Below are 25212 nucleotides of genomic sequence, written 5' to 3'. Positions count from 1 at the left end.
ATTTTAAACTTCCATTCAAGCTGATGCTTAAAAACGAATGTCATGTACAAAATACATGTCAACTGCCTCTGACTAGCTCAAAACTACTTCTAGAATAATAGACACAATTCACTTCTGCAACTCTATTAAATAAGTGTTGAATGATAACTGTATAGGAGTAATTTCAATAATGATACCATGAACAAAAAAGAAGTTGCACTCGATAAGAAGGTTATAAAATATAAATCACATAGTTCAAAAGCATTTATTTCTTATGGTTTCTTTACTGATGTACATCAGGCAGCATGTTTCATTGTCTTATAACTAAAGCACAGTCCTCTTACACAACAAAATTATTCCTTTATTTTATATTCACCTTCTAAAAAATAGCAAAAAAGCTATAGTTTCAAGATTAAAATTAATCTCTAATTTTTAAAGATGGCAACTTACTGAAAAGTAAATTATTCTACAGCTACCTTTTCCTAAACTGATTCCAACTACTACCACGCAGTTATTTGCCAAAAGAAATCAAGAGGCCAGTGTTTGCTTTGTTGCTGTCTACCATTTATATCTGCTCTCTGTTAAAAAAAAAACAAAAACAAAAACCAAAACACTAAAACAATAGGGGTTGCTTTATCACTATCAGAACTTGTAACACTCACATTGAAAAACAAACCCACTGGTGACATAATCACCACTTCCATGACACTTCTCATTTCCTTTGTAACTGATAAACTATTTAGTTGTACCATGGAAATAGAGAGCTCATACCTAAAAATGCATGAAGCACTGACAAAGTGAAGGAAAAGACAAATTAACTCCATACTCTGGTGTAAAGGCACAATATTACAGACAACAGCAAGGTCCCCATTTCTAATAGCTCTACTGACAAGATCAAAATATCCTTGAAGGGTTGACCAGTACTTCTCTTTCAAGAGGGCTACCACAGCCAATAAACTTCTGGTAAATACTGTGTCTGTAGACAACACAAAAGTGTGCAAACGGCAATACCACCATTACCAAAATGCAAAAATGCTGAAGGGATGGAAAACAATGTAAAAAGAAGCCCCTATACTAGCTGTAAAAAATATGCATTTCTCATTTGCTAGAACAGAGATTCTATACAGCATACTGAAAAACAGAAACATGGATTAAGAAGCACTTAAGTGAAAGCACTAATAGCTGTTATTTTAAGTGGCAAGGGGCATAAATGATCCTGTAGACTTTGGGAAATTATCAGAAGCAATTTACACATGAAATGTGTAACGTCTCGATCCCTAAAGAAAGTTTTATGAGGAGTGCATTTATACAGCTTTAATACAGCACAAAGACATAATCTGAAGACAAGTAGTAGTAAGTTTGTTACATTTACATGTGGGTAGACATTTGACAAACTCTGTCTCCTGAGGGCTCAGTAACAGTGATGGCAGCCTAAAGATATAAGCGGCGTACTTCCCAAGTAAGTTTCTAACAGGTCATGACTTTTCTTAAGTCAACTGACACAGTCAGAAAAACATTTCACAAGATAATTGAACTGATGTAATGGTGCAATACTGCTTCCTTTCAACCATGTGTGCTTGCCATTTTCTTTGAAACAACTTTTGTGCCAAACCACCCAAGAGCTGAGTCAGCCCACTGAGCAAACAAATGCCATAAAAGCATGCAGCACTATTTGGTTCAGAGCAAAGGGAATGGTGACACCTTCTCAGTAACACCAACCTCTAAATGAAGCTCATCTGACTCATAATAGTTTATGTGGGGAAGAGGAAAACAAACTTTTGAACAGCAAATCCCATCCACTGACCTAAAATACAAGTGAGGCACGAGGACTAGCTGAGAACAACTGCTCTGCATTTAATTTCATTCAGCTAGTGAATTATACCGTTTGAAAGGAATGAGTGATTGTCAACTCCCCCTTGTGCTCCACAGGTACCAAAGGGAGAGGCGGTAAGGCTACTGACCACCTGCAGTCAAGAGAAAAACAATTCATTATCTCCCAGGTCACAGAGAGTGGATTAGCCATGAGGGAAATACAACCCATATTTTAGATCAGAGGTGAAGTGTTATCATAACTATTGTTTTAAGGCAATCTATACCAGCTGCTTTAGAATGGAATACCACACCCAGTCTGCCCCAGACACTTCTTGTTCAGAGCAAATCTTAAATTCTAACTAAGCTATTCTTTTGACCAAAGAATATTGCAAAAGACTGGACACTTCATCAAGTCACCTCATTTTTTGGAGCACTTCTCTCAGCAAGTTGCTTCCAGATGGTGCTCTTCTTGGCTGAAGCACATAGTTCTTTAATCCCTTGGGCAGGCACAGCTGAGAGCAGGTAAGCTCAAGAGCCAAAGCTGAGCCTGAACATTTACCCCCCTGCAAGCAGGCCTGTGTTCCAGGTCTGGTATTTTGATTAGTCATTTCCTAATTACAGAATTCTTTAGTGAAATTGAAAACATATTTCTAAGAGCCTGCCATTAAACAAAAGGCACAGTTTACAATTACATCTATCATTAGAGGCTCCTTTCCCTGATACATTAAGTCGGACAGGATTTTGTTATTCTTCTGAAACATATGCATCTTTACCCCTCTTGATAGGCCATTTAAAAAAAAAAAAAAAATAGTAGCCTCCAGTGGAACCAGGCAGATGTTTTTGGTTGGGTTTTTTTGTGGGTTTTACTAATAAACATGTTTTCAATAAGTGAAAATGAATGCTAGCTCGATTGACAACATTTAATTATGTACCAATACTGTTATGTTCAAAACAAAACAAAAAAGCACAGTGCTTTGTAAAAGACATAAAACAGTTTAGGTTATGAATAGGTCAGCATAGAAATAGACTGTGCCTGAGCTGTCCAGTTCTCTCTGGTTAATTACCTTTCTGGGATAGCTACTCTTCTGATCTATTTAATAAGAAATTAGGCTTCTTTTTCCCAAGTACATCTCACAATGATAACAATACCCACCTCAGCTCCAGATCAAACTACCACCCTAAAGCAAATCTTCCCTTGGAAAATCTGACTAGAACCTAAGAGTGGAATACAGCACCTCACTTGAAAAGTAAAGCATTGCAAGTAAACACAAAACATGCTTTCCAACCTGCAGTTTCCCATGTGGAAATTCACAGGGGAAGTTTAAGATCTGGGTGCTGATCTTCAAACCCCCAGTTAGCTAAGGCTGATCAGTCTAACAAATTAACTGTTTTCCCTATGGAAAATTCCCACAACCATATTTTTTCAGAGGTATGGGCTTGTTTCGTTACAGCCATTGTCTCTAAAAGATCGTTCGTGTTAGCCAGAAATATTGCAGCCTAGATCTTCTGAATTTGATGGCCCATTTGGCAAAATACACATCGCAGGACATAAGATACAACTTCCTTGTCCATTTCTTTATCTGACTGCTATTGACTGTCCTGTTTATAGCACAGGAATTTTCTTTTAAGCATTTCAGTTCTAAAACATTCAGTGAAGGTGTAATTCTTTTTCTACCACTAGAGTCTGAATGCTTCTGTTCACAGACAAGTCTAGCTGGCTACATTAATGCAGTTATTCTTTAATGTTCCAGTTACACTATGGTTTTGTTGTGTGAAAAAAGAATTCTGACAAACTTTCTCAGCCTGAGCAATTAGAGGTTCAAAAACAACCCTATTTTTTAGTGTGTAAAAGGAAAATGTTTAAGAGCTGCATATGATTAAATTTTTTACAGTTGTATGTCAGTTCAGGTTGCATTTAAATCTTAGGAACATGATGCCTGCAAGTTGCTTGTGCAAACTGAGATTTTTAAATCCTTGTATTTCACCTGCTTTTTGCAGAATGGAAAGTCCATTCTGTTTTTTTAAATAAATCTACTAATAAATACCAATAGCTTCCTTTGGTGCTCTCTCTTATAGCTCATTGTTTATTTGCCCTTGTCAGTTAGGGAAAAATGACAAGTTTCCCCATGAAAATTAGGATTAAATTATTTAACATACCATTAAACCAGCTGTAATGTTACACTTCTTTCAACTATGCAAAATGTTCATGTTCTACTCAAATTTTTTATACTCTAGAATCACAGAATTATTGGTAGAAAGAGTCCTTTGGAGGTCTTCACCCAACTTGCTGCTCCAACTGAAATTGCTGCCAGCACGTTGTCGTCCATTACTTTGTCTGAGTCTTAGAAACACCCAAGGAAAAGGATCCCACAGCTACTGGAGGCAATGGGTTCTGCACTACTCATCCACTGAAAAAGATTTTACTAATGTCTGGTATGTAGTTCTGCTAATTTATTTCACTGGAAAGTACTACTTTTAAAATTAGCAGTCATAATAAAAGTGAGAAATACAGATTTTGTGTATGGATTAACAGGTAAACTAATCTTTGGCTGCATTTGGCTCTTTATCACTTTCTCAGATTCCTATCCCTACAATGATTTCAAACCATGGTACTCACTATGTTGTTCTTGAATTTCACATTATCGTAAAAGATAACAGTGACTGCAAATCACTTAGTTGTATCAACACTCTGACCTAGTATTTTGACAAGGGTTTAGAACTTACCATTTTATATTAATGATGACTCTGTAGCCGCACCTGGCTGCATTCTATGTGTTAGAATCCATAACAGACCACGCAAAGCACAAAACAGATAAACTTTAATCAATCATAAAATCACATACTGCTACCAGACGTAAGGTGTACCTTTGGAAACAAAGTGATCAATCATAATATAGAACAGAAAAAGATACATTAATATCATCTTTTCTTTTGTTGAAATAGCCACACAAATGCTTTTTAAATAGTTTCAGACAAGCTGATGGGTCTGAACCCAAAGTCAGTGCCTGCAACTCTTAAAAAATTATCTTCAGACCTTGCTTCATAGGTCTCATCCTTGAAAGTTTCACTAAGCATTTGATGTCTTACTTAGCCCCTTGGCCAATTTATGGTTCAATTTGATAGGAAACATCTGTTTAAAATGCGAGCAACAAAGTGTAAAAACCCATGATGAATGCATAACAGGCATAAGCTGAAAGTCTTCCATTCTTTCAAGTTTTAAAGGGACACACATCCACAACCCCAGAAGCACATGTCATTTAAACTAGAACAAAGCTGACTTTATTTCAAAGTTGAGCAGAAGTGGGAATCTCTCACTCTAAAGGAAACCACACCACTGAAAGGCCAAAGAGTAAAGACACCTAGAACTTCAAGGAGGGTGTGTTTGTTACTCACAGTACTTACTGCAATATTATTCCTAACAAATATTTGAAGTCTACTAGATATCTTGCAGAGAACATTGTTTCATTAGACTGAATTTGAAGAGATGAACTACAACCAGAAGAACTACAATAATGAGCCACAAATTGGAATTGAAACCACAAGCTTGGAGGTAAGTGTATGAAAATGTTAGAATCATTAAAATTTCATGCAAGTACCCAAAGTTTTTGGCAAACTTGCAGTTACCAGACAACAGTAACACACTGGGTGATAAAAACTGACAAGCTTTTTTTCCCTTATAAATATAAATGGCAATGAAAAATTGCTCTATGTAGTGAGTAATGGATTTTAAGAATCTTTTGGATTTAAACTAGTACATTTCACATGTCAGAAACTTCATAGTTTCCTTCCCAAGCTATGCTCATGTACTCATAAGAAACAATGATGAAACTGATGAAAACCAGGTTCTTGATAACAAATTTAGTGAAAATCCACGTGTTTCTCTTCTAGCTTACTAATTTTGCCCTGTGATATGCAAATATAATTTTAAATTTTTTCTAGGGATGAAAAGCAGAATGGCTTCAGTGATTATTTTGAAGAGTGAAGAAAATGCAATTTTAAATGAGAACTGCATTGCAAAATTTTACAGCAGCTATTTTCACTATCTTTAATTTTGAGAGAAAATGTATGCATGAGAGAGGTAATGAAACTATATGTACTGCTGGAAGAGAAAACACTCTCGAGCATGGACTCAAGCATCAACAAAATTAAAAGTTACCATATTAATCTGTTCATGCTTGCATTTGCATAGCAAATATGCAGTTGAGTGGCCAAATTCCTGGCCTGATAATTAGGACACTGCTTATGTTCTTCTATTTTTGAGGACAAGAATACCCTGAAAATACAGCATTGATCCAGTGCTGCTATTATTCCTTGCACAACTGAGTTTACTCCAACTTGTAAAAGTAATTAAACACAAATTGAGCTAGAAGACAAAATGATTTATTAGATCACTGCTGGAAATACTTGGGATTAGGGAGACTCAAGCTTATGGACTGACTTGGGATGCAGTTACCGGATACCTTAGCTTCAGCAGAAAAAAATGTCTTTTGTACGAGCAGCACAAGAAAGTGATAGAGAGACATGGGCTTTCTAGTCTCTGCACCACTTGTGACATGTTCTGTCCAGCTGTCCCCACAGTGGTTTTCATATTGCTCTTTCCTAACAAACAGAAAGGCGACTCAGACCCTCTCTGGGGTAGTAGAGGCAGAACACAAAATTCTGTGTAGTAGAACTCTAGTAGTGGCAAAAGCCCAGATACATAATAATAAATGCTGGGTAGAGACAAAGAGATTTATTTCATGTATAAATTGAACATAGTTAAGTGATAAAAGAATCAAGGTAACATCTAGGCTGAGTCGACAACTGAAAAGAAACTAAGCCACTCAGTTTGTGTTAGAAAGGTGAAAAGACCCAAACTTCCTCTGCAAAGTTCCTTAGGGAGAGCAAAAGATACAAACAAGCAAATGAAAACACTGTGCTTTTTGAAACTCTCATACAGTGACTCGCTTTTCTAAGAACACTTTTCCGCTTCATTCCTTAAAGCAATCGTTTAGGGTTCAATGCCGGGGGCGGGTGTTCAACTTCCTCCACATTTGTGCAAGTGACTGTGTTTTGCTCCCCGGGAACAGCCGCTGCTGCCCAGCTCCTGCCACCCTCCAGCCCCGTGCCAGGGCCCATTCCAGGCCCCACTTCTGCGCCGCTCCTGCCCCGTTCCAGGGCCTATTCCTGCCCCACTCCAGCCCCGTGCCAGGGCCCATTCCAGGTCTCATTTCTGCCCCACTCCAGCCCCGTTCCAGGGCCCATTCCAGGCCCCACTTCTGCCCCACTCCAGCCCCGTTCTAGGGCCCATTCCAGGCCCCGTTTCTGCCCCACTCCAGCCCCATTCCGGCCGCGCGGGGCGCGGGACCCGCGTTCGCGGCGCCCTCTGGCGGTGGCGCGGGGGCAGGAGGAGCCTTACGGGCCGGGCCGGGGCCGGGCCGGGCCGTGCGAGGAACGCTGCCGGCCTTCCCAGCCCCTCACGGTCTGCGAGGCCGCGGAGATGCACGCATGGACGGGCACGGCTCAAGATCAAGCTTGGCCATGTTACTTTTCACGTTAGGATTTGACCACCAGTATAGTTCTCTGCTGGAACTGCTTCTGCGAAATGGCAAGGCGTTACTAGACTGTCTGCTAGGGGAGAGCTACTGGAGACTTGGCACAAAAAAAAGGGATATTAAATATACATATGCAAATGCACCAGTGAGTGGAAGAAACAAAATCAGATACTAACACTTGCTGTCCTATTCTATTCATATACAGGATGTTTTTCTAGGAAGAACGTTGGCCCTCGTTCTCGCCTATTTCCTGTCTCCTCACATCATCAGTATTACAAAACAGGGAGTCTGCTTCATTTGAATCAAGTCTCCCACTTTACTGCCCAAGTGCAGTCTGCTTTTATTTCAAAGAGAAGAAAGTACCAATAAATTGTATTGATATTTCCTTGGGAAACTGCTTTATTCTGTAAATAGTTACTATTTAATATGTGATCTTTTTTTCCGTTAAGCATTGATTGACAGATGAACAGAGTATTATTGCATATACTTATACATTCTATTAATAAATACTATTGAACCTATTGATTCACCTAAGACTCCCATCCTGATGGTTTTGCTATCAGAAAACTCTCCAGTGAGCCATCCTCATGAATTAGGACCATGGTCCATGCCTCCAGAAAACATTTAGATATGAAGTCACACAACCTCAAATCCCTCAATAGGAAAAATATATTCCTTCACTTGCTTTCCAACAGAGAGGTAATACAGGATACACTTAACTCAGAAGCTGACCTTTTGGTAAGGGCCAGCATTATATATTCAAGATAAATTCTAGTAATATTGGGCAAATATAAGGAACAATTAACTAGGACTGTAACCCCAACTTCTGGCAACAAAAAAATCTTGAACCTTCACAAGTCAGAAGTTGCCAGTGGACTACTGTTTCTACAAGCCCCAACAGACCAACTCCTCACAAAGATCTCCAAGCATTTCTATACTTTCTGGTTTTCCCATCATCCTGTTGCAGTAAGTTCTATGAGGTCTCTTTTTTTAGCTTACTGCCTGATAGGCAAAAAAAAAAAAAAATCAACTCCTTATATAATGAAAAACTCTGAGTAACTGTTCTATTTCACCTAATTATATATAGACACATTTAAAATAATCTGAATATCCACTGCAACTACTTACTCATAAGCCAAACGTTTTCCAGAAGGAAAATAGTGTCTTCCTTCTATTTACAGCCTCCCCACACCTAACATTGCCACATGCCACATTTCCATGTCTCTACTGGTCTGGTTGCCTGCTATTTGCCTCTTCCAATTCTACTGTAATCTTTCTGAAGCTACATACTAATGTAGCAAGATTTTCCATTTTGTTCTTTGTTCATGATGAGGAGTCTCATGGAGACACATTGGTGAATGCAGCAAACCCTCAGGTCCTTATTTTGGTGGCAACAGTAGTTGAAAGTCCAGCAGTGTTGTGTTTTATATAGTTTGCATTGTTTCCCACTATCTAGCATTCTTTCACATCTATTGGCACAGTCATTTAAACATTTTATCAGTCACTGTTTCCACTATGAAACCTTTATGTGATTCTCAGCTATTGATTTTAGGCAGCTATTTCTGTATTAGTAGAAATATTATTACTTGATTATTTTCTGTTTTCACAGTTGTGGCCCTTGCCTGGATGGCTCCAAGATGGAAGCAAAAGAGGGCTTGGTCACGAGATCTCACACCATTGTAGATCTTAGTCCATTTGCATGCAAGTATCAACTGTCCAATTAATAGTCTCAAATCGTGAGGTTTCATCCTTGTTGCTTGCTTGCTGGACCGCCCTCCTCTTTTCATGTTGTTTATGCTTATGGCCTTGAGTTTGAACAAACTGTCCTTGAGTCCCCAGCTGGAGTAGGACTGTTTTGTCTTCATGATCCAGACACAATGAAAAAGCACCCTCAAGCAGAATAGAAAAACTTAAAACTTAAGGCATCATTATTTTTCTTTCTGTCTTTTAATGAGCACGTAGTCTGTGGGAAGAGTGTCTATAAGACTTCTTGGTGAAGATTCTTTTCAACAGTATTTTGAAAAGCCAAGTATTTTGTATTAACCAGCATTTTCACATCTCCTTCAAAAAACTTTCTAATAGAATCCTATTTACCCCCTTATCTATTCTTCATTAGAATTTCTGCCAAAGAACTCCCTTCTGCCAAATTTCGTTCCCACATGAATGCCAGTCCAAATGCGTTCACAGAATATTGTCTGGTTGGCTTTGAACTGGCAGTCTCTGTGTCATGCGACTTATCATTTATCTTTTATTGTACTGCATAAAATCAGCATAAAGTCCGAGTTATGCATACTTACTAAATGATCAGAAATGTATTCACCTCCCCACATTTGAACCAGATGAAACTTGTACTGAGGGATGATCTGCTAGTGTGCATTGATGATGACAGACTATCAGCCTCACGCTTCATTTAAAGGTTAATTTCCTCATAAGATATGCTCAAAAAACTCAAACCTCCATTTTACATGGGTTCAAAAGTGATTACATCAATTTTGTAGGACGAATGAATGCTCATCAGGACTCACTGCAGATCACTGGCATCTGCTACCACACAGCGTTCAAGTGTCTCAGCATGCTAGCCCTAGTTTATTCTTCTTCAGGCATGTGCTAATGCTCACAGTTGGATTCTGACACTAAGCAAGAGAGAATTAATATGATTACTACCACCAATCCAATGGGGTCTTTATGTTTCACTTGTCCAAAAAAAAATATTTTTACTCCAACAGAATATTCCAGTTTCACTGTTCCAAAGCTCATTTATACCTCATCTCCCAGTTATATCTCATTGTCATACACATCAGAATACATAAGAACTTCCTGTGAACGTCAGACCATGTTCTGTGTTACCTTAGGGTTCTGTGAAGCAAGCTTAGAGGAAAAAAAGAGATCAAAGAGACTAAAGACAAGTATAAGGAGTTCATTTGCAAAGACCAAGACTAGAAAAGAAGTGAGTAGCAGGCAGTGCTAGAAATCCCCTGCTTTCTAGTGTCTTGGGATTAGTATGAGATCAGATTCTTCTGGATACTTAAAATATGTTTGTTTAGTTTGGTTTTTTTTAATCTACACACAGAATTAAGACAATGTCCCCATGAATATAGATAAACAAAACACTTGAAGATGCAATAAAAGACCGTGAGGTTATTGATTAGCAACATACTATCTCCAGGTGTTTTTGTTTCATTTTTGGGCAAAGTATCTCAGTTTAGGATGGGATTTTTTTTATTGTTGTGGGATTTTTTTAAAGAAATCTGTGGCATTTCAAATTTGTCTTTGAAACTCTTTTGTCCTTTTCTCTTCACACAGAAAATGCTATGCCACAATAGAATTCCAAGTAGCGATGCCTACCGAATATACCGGCAGTCATACTGCTGTTGGAATGAACTGCACTTACCAGAATAGAACACATACTTGGAAAGTGCTAAAACTGACTCTCTGTATAATACCAAAAAGATTAGAAATCCAGACCTACAGGCTGTCCTGAGTCACTGTAGTGCTGTCCTGCATTAACACTGTAGTAGGGAGAAATATCACGTGCCATACACACACATCTGCACATTACAGAAGAAGAGAAGAAAATACTGATAAATCAGTGATTTACATTACGTTTACTCTATGACCTTATGAATAAATTTTGTTTTGTGCTCTGGTGGGATTAAGAAAAAAGGAATGATAAGCAGCTCCAGAGAAACTGATTCATTTCAATATGTTACCTTTGTGTTTCAGCAATTAGCAAAGCAGTATCAGGGAATCCTTCACTACCACTGACATGAGGAATCAATAACATTGACACTATGACATTAATAAAATGCACCTAACTTCATAGTCAAACAGGAAAAAAATGTCCTGGTCCAGTTAATTGTTGATACCTCACTCAAAAATGCCAACTGAACTTTATTGCTACACAGAAAAACTGCTACAAATTAGAGAAGAATTTATTCATTAAGACAGAAAGAGTTGTAACTGCAATTATATCCCAAGATCAGGAATGTACTTGCCACATACATAGTTTAAAGAAACACAGAATATACAATCTACAGACTTAATAAGTGCAGTAACTCATTTCCAGCCTTGGTAAGCCTGACTATCACCAATTGAAGAACGTATTGTAAATTTTCATCCTGAGAAAATTTACGGCATCTTCCTTAACAGGTTGAATAAATTTTCCAATAAGAAACCAGTTGATTGCAACATGGAATGTACACAACAAAATAAATTATCAAAAGGGACACATTCCTTAGACCTCACAGAAACACATTGTGGGAGCATGCCAATAGTATGCTGTGTAGCTTTTGGGTCAGAACTATGGAGCCAAATAAAATATAAACTTACTTTTTTTCTGATCCATTTTTTGTGACAGAGATGGATTGGTAGGACTTAATACTGGCAGAGTGGTCATCCTCTCTGTGTTGTTAAAAGAAGCATCTGTAGACCACAGCGTCACCTCCTCTGCAGTGGCAAACAGCCGGGTGTTGTCTTCAGAGCCCTCTGCCAAAGCAGCGTCAGAGGCAGGCTGATGACCAAGCACTGTGGCTTGAGTTGGGGGACCAAAGGAATTTTCCTGGAAAGACTCTCTAAATGTATTTGAGTTCTTGTTCATTTGGTCGATGTGGGATAAAGGCATGGTGGTCCAGGAAGAGGACTGTGTGCTGTGATACACTGTGGGATCAGTCTTGGAACTATTTTCAACCATATTTGGCAAAAGATCATGAGACATTTCAAAGTCGCCATTAGCTGTGAGGCCCTCACTTCCGTTTGAATAAAAACATGTTTTTTCTAACACTCCTGCAATAAAGGAAAAAAAAACACCAAAATTACCATAATCTGGAAGAATAAGTGTTACCAATTTGTTTTGCAAAGTTAATAATAAATATAATGACACAGATTTTAAAAGTATTTTAATTTCTGAATTAAAAGTAAAGACAACTAAATTTAAGAATTCTATCTAGCAACAAAATAACAGGAGCACATAGGATACATAGGGTAAATAGAGAAGCAAATGTTTCCATGAGCTTAAAAAATTCTAATCATATTTATAGTATGTCACTGAATATTTAACAGTTTAAAACTACACAGTGCAATTTCAAAGAGTTCCACCATGCATTCATTCTATCATTATGTTAACAAGACGAACAATGTTATTTTTTTCTCCTTTTAAATTGCATCATCTCTTGTTTTCATAGTACCACCATGCTTACCACCAAATCAATTCTGAAGCTTAAAGAGAACCAATACATTTTAATGTATTTCATATTCATTAATTTTTAAAATGGAAAGAGGTACTGTTTTCTCTATATAAGATTATGTAATTCAACTACCACGGCCAAATATGGGCCCCTGAGTTCTTTGCCATTCTTCTCTGATACTGGATTTTAAATATGCAGTTATTGTCTAAAATATTGTCTGAAATTCAAGGACTGGGCAGGCAGAAATGTTTATTAATCACAGCTACAAGTAACTAAAAATGCAAGAAGAATCCAACTGAAGTACAGTAATTTCACGGTTATAAGCCGCACTTCCGGGTGTCGGCAACTTTTCGTTCTTTGTCCATATATAAACTGCACCAGATTATAAGCTGCACTTTCGTTCGCAGCAAGAATCCACGTGCAACAAAGTAACGAATTAGTAAAGGAATCGCGCAATCGCGGGGTTTACTGGCTCAGTTCGGGGCCGGGCGGGCTCGGTCCCTCTCAGGGCTGCCAACAGGGCCGGGTGGCCCAACTCAGCGCTGCCGCTCGGTGGGGCCGCTTGGGGCTGGCCGGGCACGCTGTCGCTGGCGCCGCTCAGCAGAGCCACCTGGCCAGCTGCCGCTGCCACCAGGCTTGTTCGCTCCTGCCCACCGCCTGCACCGCTGCCGCCGGGCTCGCTCACCCCATCCTACTGCCTGCACCACCGCCGCTGGGCTCACCCTGGCCCGGCGCTGCTCTGCAGTGCCAGCGGGAGCCCACTTTCCCCCGCGCATGGTGCCGGCAGGAGGGAGTCTGCATGCTTTCCCCCGCGGTGCCGGTGGGAGCCCACTTCCCCAGCCACGCAACAGAGTAACCAATTTGTAACAATCGCGCGATCGTGGGTTTTACTGGCAGGTGCTCAATTCGCATGCTCGGCTTGGCCTGCAGCTTGCACTTCCAGGTTGGGAAATTTCCTAACTTTGTTCATATATTGGCCTATCCTGAGTGTAAGCCACACTTCTGAGTTGGGATCAAAATTTCAGTCAAAATGGTGCAGCTTATAATCATGAAATTACTGTAACTTTGGGCTGGAAAGCTGTATAGGTAAAGGAGAAAAGAAAACTGGAATAGCTGAGAAGGGGCAATGTCAGCATGTTCTTTTTTACTAAGCAACCCTTAACTATAGCAAATGCAAACAGCAAGAAAAACTGGTGAAATTTCTGAAATACAGTGAGTTTCAATGAAATAATTACCATTTGAGGTCTACCATATCCTCATTTATCCAGGTTGGATTATTTTGGCTCCAGTCACTGACTGTGAGTAAATCTTTATGTCTAACTTCTACTGGACAAACCCAGGGGAACTTTATATATATATAATGTTAAGGTTTCTGTTTTTCCACCAGTAGATGTTCATATATCACTGGGGTTTGGAGGAATTCACTGTGAGTATTTTACAGAGGCAACTAAAAATCTCCCACCTGCAAATTACTTAAGCAGCTTTTTTTGTTTGTTTGTTTGAGTCCTCTGGTGAAACTAAATGTTAAGTGTGTTTTCAAAATAGGGACTAGTATTAACATGATTTGCTAAAGTCTAAGGAAGAGTGAGTGGCTGTGCTCAGAAATTGTACTCACTTTAATGTGGCTTTATTTGGATGGCAGATATTTGTGTTCAAAAAAAGTGCTGAATCTCTAGAATTCAGATGCCTACTTTGTTTCAAGTTTCAAACTTAACTGGGGTTTTTTTGCCATTAAAATAAAAGAACTTTTTTAAAAGATTAAAATAATCTTTTAAAACTCCTTTTGGAAAGTGCATAGTATTTTTCCATAATTCAAGAATAGCTTAAGGTAGTTTTTTCACATTGTCTCCTCCTCCCTAGACTCATCTCTTCCACTCAGCACAAAAATAGATAAAGGCTGTAAAACGTTGGTCCCAAAGAGCTATTAATACTGATTTAAAATTAAAGTTAAAATGATTAGCTATTTATGTATCAGTCAGCAGAATAAGAGGCAGTACATCACAGGACAGGTAAACTCTCAAAAGCTGTTTGAAAACTCCCTTTGGTTTAATACAGTGGTCAAATAAATACTGTGAAGAAAAATATTGAGGCTACCCACTGGATTCTATCCTCTTCTCACTCAAACTTACTTCATTCTTTTCTGGAACAACAAATAATAACTATGTCTATCATTGCTGAGGTCATTTGCTTCTTTCACTGAGATCTCCAAATGCTTGTTTGCTTCTTCTACCCATCGTACCAACAACAGCATTTTTTGTTCTATTTTACAGTTTCCTAATGGTAACAGCTTCCCTTAACAGGGGGACCACACAATGAACCTCTTTGACACAAAAGAACTTCCTAATGGTATCATCTGTACTGACAATGAGCAGTATTAAAATTCTTTTTAACATTTTTCTCCTCCAAAATAACATCAGCCTGGCTCAGGTACATCTGCCCTTGAGGGAGGCAGGTGTAGACCTCTGGCATTCCCCACTTGCTAGCACTAGATAACAACTCTGTTTCCACTCAGTATGTAATAGTTTTAGGTCACCTTCCTGAGTCACCTCCTTCTTCCCCCATATCTTCCTCCTGTCCTTTCCTTTTAACCAATGCACCATAGAGAATTTAGGCACTTTATTCCAGGCTGAAGAATCTACTCTCTGTGCCGGGCTCCCACTTGCTTTAATTTTCATCCTTCCCCCCACCCTTCCCCTAAAAATACTATTGTATATCTTAAATCCTAAATTAAGCTTACTGGATATTTTTTATAGGACCTATATTTAAGTTTCAAGATGCTTAAGAAAACAGAGTGATGCTTTAAAACAATCAGTTCATTCTTCAGTGAAGATAAATTAATTACTATCAATAAATATTTCCTAACAGATATGCAGCATATACAGAACATGCATTTTATTCATGTATACAGGCACACTATATCCATCTATTCTTCAGGTTTGAGTTCATACAGAGCTGTAGATGGCAAATCATAAGCCAGATAGTTAATTAGTTGAGAAATAGATGTAACTATTTTCTATTTCTGTCTCTAGCTACATCTGGGCATGTCCAGATGACAGAAACATACAGTATGCTGGCTTAGAACATTGTGCTTTAGTACACTGTGCTTAGTACAAAGTAGAGGTACTGTGACCAGACACATTCAATTCAAAGCAACACTTTCCAGCAGTTTTAATGATCATTTTCAGTTGCTGTTCACTTTGGGGAATTAATGTTTTGCTTAAATATGGACAGGTTTTTTAAAATTGACAGTTTACTTAAAAATGGACAGTTAGGAGATCTAAGAAATAGTCACACTGTTCAAGCTAGCAAATTGAGATTCTGGCATTGTAAATTGTGGAAGATTTCTAGCTGTTCAGAGCAGGAAAGCTCAAAAAGACCAAGTTGTTTAAAAGCTAATGAAACAGAGCAAAGCAGCCTAAAAAAGTATGGGTAATGGATAAGGCAGTTGCAAGGGAAACAAAGCACTGGTTCAGTACTACAACTGGTAGCACATAGGAACTGAGATTTCTCCTGCAGGGTCTGTACCCATGACTCTGCACTCCGGAGAAATGGGCACATTACTAATACTATTAAGGTCCCATAGTATACCAAACAATTGCACATCAGCAAAGCTGCAATAGACTGACTCAGTAATAGACTGACTTTCTCTCATACTTTTTCCTTTCTCCCTTTCTTTTTTCTTTCTTTTCTTTCTTTTTTCTTCCTTCCAACCTTCATTCCATTAAATAATTTCTATTATTTCTATACAGTATTTTCACGACTATAAGGCACACCCTTTTGACTAAAATTTTCCCCCAAACCCAGAAGTGCGCCTTATAGTCCAGTGCGCCTTATATGATGGACAAAGTTCAGAAATTTGCCTACCCGGAAGTGAGAGCCACGGGGGGAGCCGGCAGGGCCACGGTTGCCAGGTGGAGGCAAGGCGGAATGGCGGCGGGCATGCCCCGGCCCCGTGCAGGCGGGGTGGTCTCCCCACAGGCATAGCCCAGCCCCGGGGAGGGGGCACGGAGGGGCGGCAGGCATAGCCCGGCCCCGGAGAGGGGGCACGGAGGGGCGGCGGCCACAGCCCGGCCCCGGGGAGGTACCGCTCCTCCCGGGTACAGGCAGGCCCAGGGGCCCATGGCTGCCAGGTTGAGGTGGGGCCTTGGCCAGCAACCGCGCGGGGGGAGTTGGGGGCGGAGCCTCGCTGCGAAAAAAAAGTGTGCCCTATAGTCCGGTGTGCCTTATATGATCTACAAAGTTGCGAATTTTGCCTCCTCCCTGGGGGTGCACCTTATATTCCGGTGCACCTTATGGTCGTGAAATTACTGTAATTTCTATTAGCCAATCAATACTATCAACTTACTTCTTACACTGTAAGACTTCATACCAATATTAGAATTCAGTTCCTATCAACCTAAAATGAATGCCGCTTATAGTCAGTGCGGTTTATAATTGTGAAATTACTGTATATTCTATTACACAAACTTTGAATGTTCACAGCATTAGTTCATCTAATTCTGGTCATCAAATATATTTGCTTCGAGGCTATCAATACATAGAAAATGAAAGCTGCTGAGAAGAATAGTAAATTTAAAAATGTACAGTAATTTCACGAATACAAGCCGCACCAATTTGACCAAAATTTTGGTGGAAACCCGGAAGTGCGGCCAAAATTCCGGGGCGGCTAATACATTAACAAAATTCTAAAAGCTGCCAACACGGAAGTGAGAGCCCGCGGCAGCCCCAAGCCAAGCTGGAGCCCGGCCGGCCCCAGCTGAGGTGGGAAAGCCTGGCAGAGGCGGGGCCAGCAGTGTGGGGGGCGGGCGGCAGAGCCTGAGCCAGCAGGGCGGGGCAGGGGGGCGGCAGAGCCGGGTCAGTAGGGCGGGGGAGCCTGGGAGAACTGGGGCTAGCAGTGCAGGGGAGCATGGCAGAAGCAGGAAGGCCGGCGGGTGGGGCTGCCTGGCAGCGGGGGAAGCCCAGCAGAATCGGGGCCAGCAGCGTGGGGGAGCCCGGCGGTGCGGGAGCCTGCAGTGCCGGCCAGGGCGAGGAAACGCGGTGGCGGTGCAGAAGGGAGGGGGCGGCCGGCAAGCCCGGCGGCGGCGGCGGCAGCCCGCCGGCAGGGCTAGGGAACGCGGCGCGGCGCGGCCGGCGAGCCCGGCGGCGGCAGCCCGCCGGCAGGGCTAGGGAACGCGGCGCGGCGCGGCCGGCGAGCCCGGCGGCGGCAGCCCGCCGGCAGGGCTAGGGAACGCGGCGCGGCGCGGCCGGCGAGCCGGGCGGCGGCGGCGGCAGCCCGCCGGCAGGGCTAGGGAACGCGGCGCGGGGTGGCCGGCGAGCCGGGCGGCGGCAGCCCGCCGGCAGGGCTAGGGAACGCGGCGCGGCGCGGCCGGCGAGCCGGGCGGCAGCGGCGGCAGCCCGCCGGCAGGGCTAGGGAACGCGGCGCGGCGGGCGAGTCGGGCGAGCCGGGTGGCGGCAGCCCGCCGGCAGGGCTAGGGAACGCGGCGCGGCGGGCGAGCCGGGCGGCGGCAGCCCGCCGGCAGGGCTAGGGAACGCGGCAGCAGGGCGGTGCTGACGGGAGAGGGGGGCCAGCGAGCCTGGCGGCGGCTGCAGCGGCTGGCCCGCCGGCAGGGCGAGTACGTAAACAACGCAGCGGCGAGGCGGCCGGCATGCCTGCCAGCGGCGGCAGTGGCTGGCCTGCCGGCAGGGCGAGTACGTAAACAACGCAGCGGCGAGGCGGCCGGCATGCCTGCCAGCGGCGGCAGTTGCTGGCCCGCCGGCAGGGCGAGTACGTAAACGCAGCGGCGGGGCGGTGCTGACGGGAGAGGGGGGCCAGTGAGCCCAGCGGCGGCTGCAGCACCACCCGGCCGGCCCCGTCAGCAACCATGAGCGGGCCGAGCCTTCCTGGCCCCGCCCCGAGCCAGTAAAGCCCGCTATGCCGCGATCCTGTTACTAATTGGCCAATTTGTGAAAGCTGCGCACGGATTCTCGCGACGAACGAAAGTGCGGCTAATATTTGGGGTGCGGCTTATCTATTGACAAAGACAGCAACATTGTCGAGGCACCGGGGGTGCGGCTTATAATCCGTGCGGCTTGTATTCGTGAAACTACTGTAATTCAAAAACTGCTTCTGAAGGGACCTTTGCCAGTTTTAGACTTGGGTTATAACACCAAGCCTTATTCTGTACCCTACTGGAATGACATTGACTTAAGGGTAGATAGTCACGATTTCTGCTACGTAAGTAGGATCAGAACAGGCCCCATTTCCCAGACGATTTCATACATTTTAATGACAGTTTGATACATGCCTGAGAAAGAGATTGAGTAGAGCTGATGTAAATACACCTGCTTTTTTATCTGCTTCCTCACTAAAGAATGATAATCTAGGGCAGAGGATATGAAAGATACAAATGGAATGCTAAACATAAGCAAAGCAAATTTAATGGCTTCATGTTTCCTAATTGCAAGGCTTACTTGATCTTAATCCATTTCAGACTATTCTTAGTTCAGAGATACAATCCAAGACTTACCTGTCAATCATAACTTTCACTAGCTTTGGGGTGTTTTTTACTTCCTTAACTCAAACTAAATGAAAAGAACAGGCCTACAATGTCATGTTGCATATCCTTTATAGACTGAATTGAGAAAACAGATTTAAATTTTCCTGATTTTGACAGTGGTTTTGATACATGTTTAATTTCCTCCTATGCTTGCTAACTGACTGATGTATATTGAAATTGGAAAAAATAGAAAAATAGATTTATTCTGTATATCTGGATGCATTACTCCACGTATTTCAGATGTGCTTCTGAATAGCCTAAGGAAGCTAAAAAAAATAGCACTGAAGGCAATTTTTTAAAACTTTTTTCCTGAAAAAATAATGCTTTAATCTAGTATTACTGTCTTTTTGATTTTGTACTGGAAGTAACTTAATGATATGTCAGCTCCTCTAAAAGTAACAAAGGGAAGATTTTTTAAAAATTCATGGTAATAAATTAGCACTATTTTATTATTAAAAACATGCACAAAAATTTACTTAACAGACTAAGCCATTATGATATCTAATATACCTTCAACCAGTTTCCACAAAACATATATGGGGTTCTGCACTGATACATATTTTGTATGTAGAAGAAATGAGCATAATTTTCCTTAGTTAAACAGTAATATTTTGTATGCTCTTCAGAAAGATTTGTGGCTATTTATAAATTAAATTTCACCTGAAAATAAGAATCAGGTTTGCGTATGAATGTGTGACATAAACAGATCAATATTCCATTCCACTGATAGTGATCTAAAATTACTGTACTTGTAAAATGGTTGCTGGAAACTACATACTCGTAGTTACTACATACTACATATTCTAGATAATGTGTTCCTCAAAAATCTACCTTGAGAAAATCAGAAAATGTTTCCTCATCAGTACTTCAGATATGTTTAAAGGATACAAATTGCAGATGTATTTCTCTGCAACAAACAGTCATTAGGTAGATCAGTTTTTTACGTAGGTGTGCTAACATATGTCTAATGTCCACAATTATATTAGCACTTGAGAATGTGGTCTTAGTCTCTTTAATTTAAAGTGTCTCCTTAATTAAAAATGCACTCACCCACAAAGGTAAGCAGGATCACCAGCAAAAGGATAAGGGCACAGATGCATGGAATCAGTATCAGGAGCAAAAGTCGAAGGAACTTGGCAGAAGCCAGTTTCTGAGAGCAACCATCCCCCATATTATCCTCATCTGTTCCTAAGACCTGAAAAACAAAAATGCAGTTTTATCATGATGGTGACCAACTCCTATGTTTTCAACAGCAATCCTCCCTCCCTACTACACAGCTACATGATTTAAATATATGCTGTCAATGGCTAACAGATTTTTAATGACAACTTGTATGTAAATTTTATTGAACTTTACTCAATATCCACAGACATGGCTTCATTTAAATTTCACAACATTTCTGATGAACTCGATGTTAGATAGGCATTTCATTTTAAAAACTGTAAAATACATAATAAACTTAAGGAATAAGGCCAAATAAAGATTATTTTATAATTCCAATACTAATTATTCATGAGCTCCATGTTTTTGTTTCTTTTATTAAAGAATCAGGATACCATTATAACTTTTGTTTTAAGTGACAAGAGAAGACTTATTATGCACAGTGATGATGTCTGATTTTTTTAGTACTTTATAAAATTATAACTTGCCACAGTATTCTGTAGAGTTATTTCTGTTCTGTGAGTGGAATACAAAAAAATAGAGAAAAATAATTTTCTGAATTCAATTGAGCTGCACAAACTAAAAAAATTCAAACCCTTGCAAAAGCCTAAACATGCATACTATATTTTTTAAACCTAATTCCATTAATACTATGATCTCATATAATGGAGAAATTTAATACTTTTTAAACAGAAACAAAAATAAAATTCCAAATTAATACTTAATAGCAAGATTGAAACTGTTATGAAGTCAATGTCCCTTTATTTGAAATTGGCCAAAAAATAAAATTTTCCCTGTGATAATGTGAAACTGGATGATAGGTTTATTCATTTCAGACAGTGTCTTCCCAAAGGATGACTAATAGTTTATCCTCTTTGTCAGGAAGATCAATCACATCAAAGTTGCTTGTGTCAGGACACAAGAGTAAAGGCATCCATTACCCTGACAGCCTCTCCCTGAAGAACCTCAAGAGACTGAAGTTCAAATCATAAATAATATTAGTCTTTTAAATGCCAGTCTCTGTGGGTTGTTATCCCTTTGGCTGGCTCTGCTGAACGTGCCTTTCTGTAAAGAGCAGGTCATCAGCCTGACTGGCACAAACCAAAGTTGAACTATTTCTTAAGGAATTGCTGGAAAGGGACTGGATTTATACCACCTCACAACCTCACTGCCCATTTACTGCCTTGAAAGAGAAGACTGTAGGCTTAAGTAGGATTTGCAGAATGATTTTCCATCATTCTGCAATATCTCTTGTTCCAGCATCTCACAAAGACTATTTGGAAGGAAATTTTCCTTGCTGATAATAGAATTATCAACTATTCCTGAAACCCCTGGTTACTAGACACTGCAGATCCTTGACAGACAGCAGAAGCTAAGAAAACTGCATTTGTGAAGTTGTATGTATCTTTTCAGACACTGCAAAGCATCACGTCATCTTACCACTTTGAAACTCATCCAGGGCAGTGTCTGTCCCATTTGACTTCTCTTCCTGCTTCCACTGTTCAAAGTAAAGACATTAACACTGAAAATGCACATGGTACTGGTATGGTGTGAGCTGCTAATAGTATCTCACTTGATAATCTTCCTCCTATTCCAGTGATTCAGTCTCAACACAGTCCTACTACTAGATTTATCTAGCAAGCAGGATGGTAAACCTATATATGTTGGATTTATTTGAAAATCTGGAACAGCCAGCTCAGGATGAGAATAAGAGTGTCTGTTGAGTCTGAGTGAGATGACAAGGTCTGTAATGTGATCCTCATTTCCCACAAGAGAAATATAAATAATATTGGAGAGAGTGAATTAGTTGTCAGAATTGTTATTTCTTAATCAGCAGCTTATTCAGAAGTTGTAAATGTTTCAAATAGCTTAATTACTGCCCTTGTCCACCATTGACATCTAAAACATTCAGTCACAGATAAAGTTAAGGAGTTAGGTGAATATTAGGAACTTCAATCCATATGCCATTTAGGCAATACCTGCTCGACTTTCTTCAGTCCACACTTCTCTACCTTTTCATGTAAAAGTATTCAGTGTCTGCCTGGCATTTTGCTTCTAGTGATGCTGGAATCTAGCAGTTTTAGCTGCTGTACTCATAGCAGGCTTCCCTGAATTCCACAACCTGGGTTTGCATAGCCTGTATTAGGCCCCCTTGTGAGTTCTGAGCACAGGTAACAGAGGAATAACACAACTCTCCTATGAACACAAAAAACACTGCCATAATTACTTCTGAAAGAACAGACAATGGTGCAGCAGATGCAGTGCTCCCACAGGAAACAGGGTAACTGAGTTCAACACCCTCTTTGCCTGAAGCAATTAAAAAATTAGATCTACAACTCAGCAGACTATCACAACCACATGAACAGACTCCTCTTGAATCAGAGCATGCCATGCCTTGAAATAATAATATTCTGTAAAAAATAACCCAGCTCTTCTGGGCCAGGCTACAAGGAGCTACAAGGAGCAGGACCATCACTACACAGCCCAGCGATTAAGGCACTCAGAAGCTGATTCTTAGTTTCTTCAAGACAAGTAAATTTTAGATCAGCTCATTCTTCTGAAGAAATGACACCCCACCAAGATGCACTTTTTGCAAGTCACAAGCAGAAATGTCCAACTCTACCCAGTGTAATACAAAGTAAATTCTGACCCAATGTGAGAAATGGATTTGTAGAGGATTCTGAAAGCCTGACTGAAAGTTCACCCAGTCTTGGACATCTGTATGCAAACTCTGAGATAAGCTATGCTGAGTTAGAAAGGCCATGGAATAGAGAAGACATTGTTGAGAGAAATTGAACTAGAAACAAGTTTCAAACTATGGCCTTGCAAAAAGACCAGATATTTTGAACTAGAAACAAGTTTCAAATTATGGCCTGGCAAAAAGACCAGATATTTTTGAGAATTAGAACTGTGAAAGATGCATTGTGACAAGACCACATAGGGTAAAATAATAGGTGATTGGTGTTAGAAGTATTAGCACCATCGTGTGGCAGAAGCTAATAGGCTGAAAAACATTTATAAGGTATTGTAACCAGGAAATAAGTTGGTTTCTGATAGAATGGCGTAGAGTTTTACATCTCTTATGTTTCACCCTTCAATGAGACTGATAATGGAATAAAATCTTTTAAAATGTCTGTCAGTTGCCCCATCTCTGTAGAGCCAGGATTTTCCAACAACCCATGACTCCATAAAGAGTTTGGCTTAGGAGTAAAAACTTAGCAAGAAAGAACAAAATTTTATTCTCAAATATTTTAAAACACCTTCAGAAATAATATCCATCATCAGTTTTTGACTCTTACTGTGACAGGGAGGGTGACATTGGATATTCTGGAGGTACATGAGATCTTAATAATCTCAAGTGCAAGTGTTAAACTGAGAGCTGTTGCCACCACTGTTGTACATATGCCTTAGAGTTAACCTAGCAGGAACATTAAATGTGTGCCAGTTAAAAGAATGAACTTCTGGTAATCCTCTCTTTCTGTGAGAAATGTTTTCTGAAGTCTACTGGCATTGTGAATACTACTTACTTTACATAAATGTTCAATACTAAATGAGAACATCCAAAATTTTCTTTCTCGTCCACTCCTGAAAGCAATAATCTCAATCTTTGTATTGACAGCTCACTGTCACAGATTTTAAAACCGGCTGTTGTATCCAAATTTGTTTCCAGTGATTGCTCAAGGAAAGAATGCTGTATTGTTAAAGACATGCTTCTCTAAGCAGCATGACTTGCTTGTTCTGTAGAAAAGCAGAGTAAATATTTACAGGCAACTGAACAGCATGTTGTATTTTTACCTTCTACAGGAAAAAACCTCAGGAAAAACAATATACCTGTTTAAATCATCATCAGTGACTATGCAAGCATAAACACTATTTTTCCAGTTTCCCAATTTTACCATTTTCCATCACTTGAACATCTACATTAGTTTTTTTCTGTCTATTTCTCTGATGAATAGGAACTAAAACTAGAAATAGTGCTACTGGTTCCTATATCAACAATGAGAATTTAATAAAATGTCCTTTAAAGTGCCCATAAATATTAATGCATTACACCTACCGTTTGTATACTCCCTGATAGTATTTCTTTTCCTCTTACCACCAAATACTGCAATATACAAAGAATACATGCACCAGCTTGAAGTGCTCTAATATGACAATGGTATCTGCATAAACTTCAGACATACTCTATTCTTTCAGTTCTAATAAATAATAAAATAGATGAACAATTAATAGACTAAAGACATAAATAATGGAATCTTCAGATAAAAATGGGCTTATGGAAGGAAACGGGTGCAAAATGCTTATTCCTTGGCTCACTTCAAGCTTCTAGGTTACGGTTGAGAAAAGAAACCAGTCTCCCTCAACTCTCTGCATAGTTAATAGTTTCTCTGACTCATTCTCTGACTGAGGTATCTGGTAGATACATATTTATCTCTCTTTCCAAAGGAAGGACAAGAAGATTTAAAAGCAGAATCTTTGAGGGCCCATTGAAAGAAATCAACCCTAAATGCTAATCATTTCAGCATAAAATAAATTTAGCCAAAATCTACAGCACTGGACTAAAACATATTCTTAATACTTGAAGAACACTGGTGAACGTTCTCTTCCTACTACTGTTGTTAGAAAATTCAATCTAAGAAATATTTTTCTGAATTATATACTATGTACACTATAGTTAGGAAATACAGTGTTTGGTTTTTTAAGGTAAGAAGCCATTTGCTTTTAATACAAACAGGTTTTATATTTAACAAGAATATAGTCAGAAGAGAGGATGGCTAAAAACATCAAATAAGTTCTTCTGACAGCTAAGAACTTTGTCCCTAATGAAATTACATTAACCACTGCTTATCTGAGTGGCATTCTTTCAGTAATGACTGCAATAAAGGAAATAGACTAAAAAGAAATTTTGAACTAATTTCAGGGCAGATTTTTTAAAAATTCTAGGTTTGTCTAGGACTGCTGGATCAGACTGTTCAGCTTATTTTCTGTAACCACAGAGGCAGAAAA

The 25212-nt window shown here is 40.2% G+C and overlaps 1 protein-coding gene across 1 annotated transcript in view; it reads right to left on the bottom strand.

Annotated features, from left to right (window-relative positions):
- Positions 1–25212, bottom strand: part of LOC116996840 (atrial natriuretic peptide-converting enzyme-like) — a 44705-nt gene that overhangs the window by 9516 nt on the left and 9977 nt on the right. The window contains exons 2-3 of the mRNA XM_033060862.1: positions 20095–20239; positions 11655–12107 (exon numbers count right to left, since the gene is read on the bottom strand). Coding sequence (XP_032916753.1) covers positions 11655–12107; positions 20095–20239 — 598 coding nt within the window. The remainder of the gene's footprint in view (positions 1–11654; positions 12108–20094; positions 20240–25212) is intronic.

This window comes from Catharus ustulatus, chromosome 5 (assembly GCF_009819885.2).
Source record: "Catharus ustulatus isolate bCatUst1 chromosome 5, bCatUst1.pri.v2, whole genome shotgun sequence".
Lineage (NCBI taxonomy): Eukaryota > Metazoa > Chordata > Aves > Passeriformes > Turdidae > Catharus > Catharus ustulatus.
The sequence above is the reverse complement of the archived record's forward strand: the minus strand, read 5'-3'. Positions and strand labels throughout refer to the sequence as shown.